The following is a 7,679-nucleotide window of genomic DNA, read 5'->3' as shown; positions in this document are numbered from 1 at the left end:
CTCTGCACTAAGGTTAAGACGGTACAATAAAAAAATTTCTGAAAAATGAGATATAGAAGTTCCAAAATAAATTTTAAGCAATGACCAACAATTAATTTTAAAATATTGATAGATTAAATGATGTGTTTTAATTACACTCTTTTTTTTTTCAAAGAATAAGATTTTTATTTTACTAAATAATATTCTAAAAATAAGATACTTAGATACAATTGTTCAACAAAAAATAATTATTGTTGAAAGAATTAAGTTATTTTAATTCATAAAGAGTTGAAATTTAAAAGGTAAAATTATGATTAAAAAAATAAATTAAATAAAACACAATTCTAAATGAAATGTATAAATAGTATTGAAAATCTACATTTTTGATTTTATAAGATAAATTATTAAATTAATTTGATTTTCTTTATCATTATATAAGTACTAAAAAAGAAAATTATTATTTTATTTGTTGTATTAAACATTTTTATTTTAAATTACAATAATTAAACATAAAAAATACTTTTTAACTCTTTAACACTTATTTGAATCTATTATGTTTAATCTGATATAATTTATTGGCCAAAACTTAAAATTGTAATTAAAACACATGTATTAAATACATTTTTAATTTATTAGAAATTTTATGATGAGGATTATAAATTATAACTTGAAGCTTACACAAACCAACAAATATACCATATGTAGAATTTTTAATTAGATTTCAGAGTCCTAGTTGTATCTTAAAAATTCTTAAAACGAATTTTCACACTATTATAATACATAGTTTACATTTAGAATTAGTTTCCTGCAGCTAAAACGAGTGCTTCAGCTACTTCAACAGCAATTGCAGCTTCAGCCTTGGCAACATCACCGGAAGCAGTTGCTAGTTGACTCTGAGCCTCTTGCAATACTTGACGAGCAGCAGATCCATCGATATCTTCAATTGGATGCGCTTCTTCAGCTAAAACTTGAACACTTGAGTCTTCATTAACCGTTATCTGAAATTAATTTAAATAACTACAATAGTTTTCATATAATCCACATCAAATTTTAATAATTATTTACTGTTCCACTGGACACAAATATTTTTTTTGGTGATCCATCATCTTCGTAAACAGTAACTACACCAGGACGAAGAACGGCTAAGGTTGGTACATGATTTGGTAAGATACCGAATGAACCACTAAAAGATGGTACATCAACTTGTTTTACGTTTTTTTCATTGTAAAAGATCTAGAAAAAAAGAATAAACATTGATCATGACAACGAAATAATGATTGATTATTAAGAACTAATAGTATATAGATAACCATTAATATACAAAATTCCATGTTATTTTCGGAATTATAAGTTTAATGTTTACAAACTTACTTGGTTTGCGGCAGCGAATGTGAAATTCATTTGGTCAGCATAATTTCTTGAAAAGCATTTAGTTGTGCCTTTTGTGAGTCTAGCAGCTAATTTGGTTGATCGTAAGAATAATGCCATTATTTCTAAAATTTACAATTATTTGGAATGTATCGTTTTAATATAAAATGTTAAAACTAATATTACTTACAGTCGTTATGTATTTCAACTTTACAAAATAATCGTGAATTAAAGAGGTTACCGTTGAATATCGAAAATCGGAAAATGACCTCTGATTACTTGACTGCCCGTCTGAAAATATAATTTATATTTTGATAAAATTTATGATAATAATAATGTGGCATAATATTTAACCTGCTGTTTAAATTCAAAGACGCTATAAATGTATTCAGTGTTGCCTCGTGCTACGAACTATACCATTGTAAACTGCTTATAATTCCCCCATTTTTTTAAATTTCTTACTATGATAATTTATTATTTATTCTCGTTTCATTCTGTTATTCCTTATTTCAATAAACTGGATGGATTTATTTATTAGTCATACAGTTCAATAATTTAATTTATTTCACTCAATCATAATTCAACGTGGTAATTGGTAACGTAAGTTACTATGCAATTATTTTGGCTGTAAAATACATTTTTTTTAAATTAACGACGAAAAAAGTAAATCATATTTAACTGACGTTTAGTAAAATTTTAAAAACGTATTGATAAAGAGTAAGGATTTAAGACATAGATACCTAATGACATAAGATGACATCATAACGTGGCGTTTAGTTTTAAAATACTTTATCATAAAATTATTATATGTATATATATGTTACTATACATGAAAATATTTGTTATACTAATTTTAAATAAATTAAATATTTAATTTCCGATAGATATTTTTTTAAATTGAATTATATTTTAATTATTTTATCATAATATACTATATTATCAAAAATGTAATGCTATTTTAGTACAATATTGAATATACAATCTAGGGTAGGCAGCGCTATAGTAATACATAAAATAGGTACTAATTATATTGTTAATTTATATATCTTTTATACAATCATAACTATACTAATACATATTATTTATTGAAAGTATGGATACTGAAAATATAAAAATCAAAAATTTATCAAATATATAGTATTATTACGAGTATATATTTATATCTTTATATATTATACGAGTTGTATTGTAATAATCATTCATATGATTTATTAACCACATTGCATAAATGTATTTGGCTTTCATAGCTAATTCATGACTTATGATTACATAAATGCATTAACACTTATTTGTTACTATATTATACTTAAATTCTCACTATCGTTGAAAAAAGGCATAAGTAGATGACATCTATACTAACCTTAGGAAAGCATTCAAAATAGTTAACCACGTACTGTTAATTTATATTTAATATTCTCGATATTAGTTATTTTATATTACTATTATTATTGTATTATGTTATTACATTATTATCCTGGTTAAGTTCATATTTATTAGGGAAGAATGCAACAAGGAATCGTTTTAGGTAAGATTTTTAATCCATTCACCACAACTTCTGGTGTCCCTCAAGGAGGACACCCATGCTCTTTCTATTACTTATGAACGGCGTAAAACATATATTTTTCTGTAAAATGTCGTTGTTTTTATGATCTCAAAATGTATATTGAGGTTATCTCTATAAAAGATTTTGAAATATTACAGTTGGATCTTGTACATTTTTAGAATTGGCGTACCATAAACAGATCCAATTATTTCTTATCTTGCTTTCAATAATTCATTGATTTGTTATTTTCCCGAACACCTTGACGTACGACGCGGTGTTTGGGAAAATAATTATTATGCATATCGATTGATAATTAGACGTGATCAGGACAACGTTATTCTACGATGTTGTGAGCTTTTTTCAACAATTTATGGTCAACACGTATGTAAAGATAGAGAGCGAACGATTACGATACTTGCGATTCAATCAAAAAAAGGATGCGTATGAAAGATTCTCAAATAATTGTTAAATATCGGTGATGGGAAAATTATTATAAATGAAACGGGATGCATACAATTACCAACCGATTTCTGTACAATCATTGATTCACAAGATGCTCTCATTGATCAGATATTTCCCAATGTATACAGACAATATCCAAATCATGAGTGGCTGGTAGAAAAAGCAATTTTAGCAGCAAAAAATATGGGCGTCAACGAATTGAACTTCAAGATACAAAATTTGTTAGCAGGAGACTTGGTGTCATACAAATCTATTGATACAGTATGCAATGCTACTGAAGCTGTAAATTATCCAATAGAGTTTTTAAACTCATTAGATTTACCAGACAAGCCACCGAATAATTTACAACTGAAGGTTGGAACTTCTGTTATTTTGCTTCGTAATTTGAACCCATCACAGTTGTGCAACGGCACGCCATTTGTTATTAAAAAATTAATAAAAATGTTATCGAAGCAATCTTTTTAAATGGCAAATTCCGAGGTGAAAATATATTATTACCGCGAATCCCTGTTATACCCACAGATGTGCCAATAAAATTTAAATACCTTCAATTTCCAATCAGATTGGCATTTGCAATGACTATCAATAAGTCTTAGGGCCAAACGATGTCTGTCTGTGGCTTAAATTTGAGCACATCATGTTTTTCACACGAACAATTATACGTGGCGTGCTCTCAAACCATCCAGTTTGTTTGTGTTGGCGAAAGATGGGATAACAAAAAATATTGTACACTCTGTTGCATTAAGGGATTATATTGTTTTTTACTAATATTGTCATAATTAGCAAAATATAAAATTTTAAAGGATGAATTTTAATAAATTATTAAAAAAATAAATGTTTGGTGTTTTTTCCTTTTTATACTTCGTCAACGTTCACAGCATTCTATACTTCTTTCACTTATATTTCACATCCTTACATACTTATTATTAAATTAATTTTTTTTCAAAATAACATAACAAAATAATGACAAAACAACGTTTGTCGGGTCAGCTAGTTTTTTTTTATAAAAATATTATGTTATAATACTATGAATGTGTAAGTGATTTGTTATTTATATACATAACATTTGAATTTCATAATTAAAACTTGATTTTTATGAGGAGAAGAGGTTTTGTATCGCTGAACTATTCAAATTTTAATAAATTCTTCCCCTCCATTTGCATACCATGCATATTACACTTCAGGGTTTATGATAACCCTATACAGGAGTAGTATGTATTTTGATTTAATGTATATTATATTATCACATGACGTGACATGTTCCATATAATTTAGATGTTTTCTTTATTCACTATTACTACAGTTTAGTAATATTTATAATAATTATAAATTATTTACTTACTGTAAAAATTAATTACAAAAAAAAAAAGGTTAATATGGGGGTATACAATATACCAACATAACGTGTGCCACACATACGACCATTTAATGAAACTACTGCAACGGTTACGTAGTAAATAAGTAAAATGGAGAAACTCCAAAACACATATTTCAATATTTTTATTATATTTTATTTCATATACAATAATAACGAATACTATATTACAATTTATTATTATTATTGCTTATAGCTTTAAATTTTAAATTCACTTTTTCCAATCTGAATTAGAATAGTTAAATATTTTACCCAATTATACGGAATATTGTAATAAGATATTTCACAGCCAATTATGCAATTAATCATCGATGTTGTAGCGATGTTTCATTAGAACACGAAACATTTAAATACTAGTCGCATTGGAGTTACCACAATATTTTTACAACTGCTAACCAGTCATCTTTAGTGACATGTATGTAATATTGTATCCATATTTTTCGCGATACATATTTTAAAAATATTTTATTTATATTAATAAAAATTTTTTCTTTTACAGAATATTGAAAGAATATATATATTTTTAAAGGCATAAAACATCATATATTTGGTATTTTTAAAGAATATTTAGAGAATATATTGCCTTTTTTAAACGACATAAAAACATCATATTTTAAGGATTATAAGATAATATAAATCCGACCTCTCTTTATAAGTAATCAGTAATCATTCTACAGTCTATAGTTTTATATATCTATACGACGCACTTGTTAGTTCTTTATTTTTTCTTTTATAGTGTTGCTTGTTTATTTTAATTGTTCAGTAGGTACCTACTTAATAAGTACCTAAATAATACCTACTTTTTTTAAATTTAATCAAACATGTAAAAAAACAAGGGAAAAGAAAATAATAGGGTGTACCCGATAATAATACTAAACGATTATTTTATGACAATATTTATACTCTTTAGTGATGATCAAAATTGGTCTTGGTCTTGCGGTCTTGCTTCAAGAACAAGACTGAGACGGTACTGGTTTAGCAAGACCAAGACCAAGATTAGGCTTGAAAGAACAAGACCAAACCAATATCGAAGCTGCAAGACTAAGACCAAAATAAGACCATCACTGCAAGACTCTTGCAGTTTTGCAAATTTTTTTTTCCCCGAAAACACATTGGTTATCTAGATTTCATTAACTAATAATTTATAACAAAAATAATAAGAAATTATTTTTATTGTTATTAACTTTTATCAGTATTTGAGGAAATGACGAATTATTGAAAAAATGATCAGAAATAATTTGAATTAATATTACAAAATAACATAATATACTTAGCAATTACTGAAAAATTATATTTTTCCCCCAAAATCGATGAAAATGTCGCAAATTGTTTTACTCATAGAATAATTTATAACTTATGTCCATAATAAACTTCTACTTTGAATCGAATATACTAATAATTGCTGGAAGTCATTACGGACTACGTTAGATATAATTTTGATTGAAAGTACGTTTTTATTTTCGTTCGTATCTTGTGTGATTTTGCCGTACTATACATTGTGTACTTAAAGTAGTGTCTTATACAGCATATCATTTCATTACCGTCGTAAACTTGTATTCTGTTGGTAATTATCTGTTACCTTGTATTACTGTTGGTATTAATACGCCTTGTTAGTTGTTGTTACTGTACCTTTAAAATGAGTGACATTAAAGACATAGTGAAGCAAAGCGAGAGTGTGAATGAATAAGAAGATGTAATAGGAACTTACAAAGTTAATTATGTTAGTAAATTGATTCATCAAATATAAATACAACTACAATAATATAAACATAATATTTTAAAATGTAAAGTTTTAAACGAGTACCTATAATAAAAATTAAATTGTTTGATTGGTTTATATTTTAATATACTACCTATATAATATATTGGACTTAAGTTTCATCTTGGAAGTCATAGTAAAAAATTTACTTAGCTATAATAGGTAGATATTTAGTTTTTTGTTTTTTATTTTTTGAAAATAGCAAGCAAGTCTTGGTCTTGTTTTGATCATCGCTAATATTCTTTACAGGCGTTTGCGAGCTGATAGTATAAATTATTTTAATTATTTACGTACCCACTATGCCATGGAATATTTCGGCGATGTTCCTACAATATTATTTTGAAACATATTATGTTAAATTTCAAGTTACGTTCGCGTAATTGTAATATGTATGGGGAACTGCTTATGTTCTGAGAATAAAACTTCAATAGTAATATGGATACCATATTCAATGTAACATCTTATGATTGTTCCAAATAATATTATATGCTCGTTACATAGTATTCTACTCGTATTTAGCCTTTGAGTAAAAAATCTAAACCACAAGTTCCATAAGATATATCGAACACCGGACGATGTTACCATACTAATAAGTCGAAGGGTACCTAAGCTTTTTTCAATTTTTATTTAATATACAAATTCAAATGACATTAACATTCTACATATTCGGTTATTGCGACGGTTTATTATACGTTTGAAAATCGACGGCGCGCTATTCCTCCCCGGACTTTATTATGCAGTAAAACTTAACCCCCGCCGATGCCGGTCGCGTGCGTGTATTGTACATACAAATATATATATATATATATATACCTACATATAAATATATAATAATAAGTATGCGCATATATTATATATATATTACATAATACACGAAATACGACGGGGGAGGGAGAGGAGTATATGAGTCGACGAGCGCTCGTTTAATATAATACAAAACGTGACGCGGCGACGGTTTCGCACAGCACGCGCGTCCAAAGCGCTTTTTGCCCGACTCGACGGGCGGGTGGCCGGAGGGTTGTGCGGTGACCTTGCCCGTACCCCGCGACGGGTCCGTCGGACGTGGATCGTCCGGTGGCCGGCCGCGGCGACGGTGCGTGGCGATTGGCCGGGGTAGGCGTGTCGGGAGGCCATGGGTAAGCCCAAGCCTTTTCGATGGTCCGCGCGCGCCACCTTACGAGGCGACCGGAACG

General features: G+C 28.2%; 1 protein-coding gene across 1 annotated transcript; it reads right to left on the bottom strand.

Annotated features, from left to right (window-relative positions):
• Nucleotides 1-591: 591 nt before the first annotated feature.
• On the bottom strand, nt 592-1,651 carry LOC112689166 (ATP synthase subunit delta, mitochondrial). Its single transcript, XM_025562724.1, has 4 exons — nt 1,538-1,651; nt 1,351-1,472; nt 1,045-1,212; nt 592-977 (listed from the first exon to the last, which is right to left on the bottom strand). Exons 2-4 carry the CDS (start codon nt 1,465-1,467, stop codon nt 777-779), a joined length of 486 nt encoding a protein of 161 aa, XP_025418509.1. The 5' UTR covers nt 1,468-1,472; nt 1,538-1,651; the 3' UTR covers nt 592-776.
• Nucleotides 1,652-7,679: the final 6,028 nt, after the last annotated feature.

The sequence above is a fragment of the Sipha flava genome, unplaced genomic scaffold (genome assembly GCF_003268045.1).
Source record: "Sipha flava isolate LNK unplaced genomic scaffold, YSA_version1 42_pilon_pilon, whole genome shotgun sequence".
NCBI classification, from domain to species: Eukaryota; Metazoa; Arthropoda; class Insecta; order Hemiptera; family Aphididae; genus Sipha; species Sipha flava.
This window is presented reverse-complemented; position numbering and strand designations above follow the sequence as displayed.

Excerpts from the sequence above, each read along its gene's own strand:
- LOC112689166 (XM_025562724.1), bottom strand. The coding sequence starts at position 1,467 with ATGGCATTATTCTTACGATCAACCAAATTAGCTGCTAGACTCACAAAA. Across the intron at positions 1,213-1,350 it reads CATTCGCTGCCGCAAACCAA|ATCTTTTACAATGAAAAAAA; the intron begins GTAAGTTTGTAA and ends CTTTTTTTCTAG. Across the intron at positions 978-1,044 it reads TATTTGTGTCCAGTGGAACA|ATAACGGTTAATGAAGACTC; the intron begins GTAAATAATTAT and ends AATTAATTTCAG.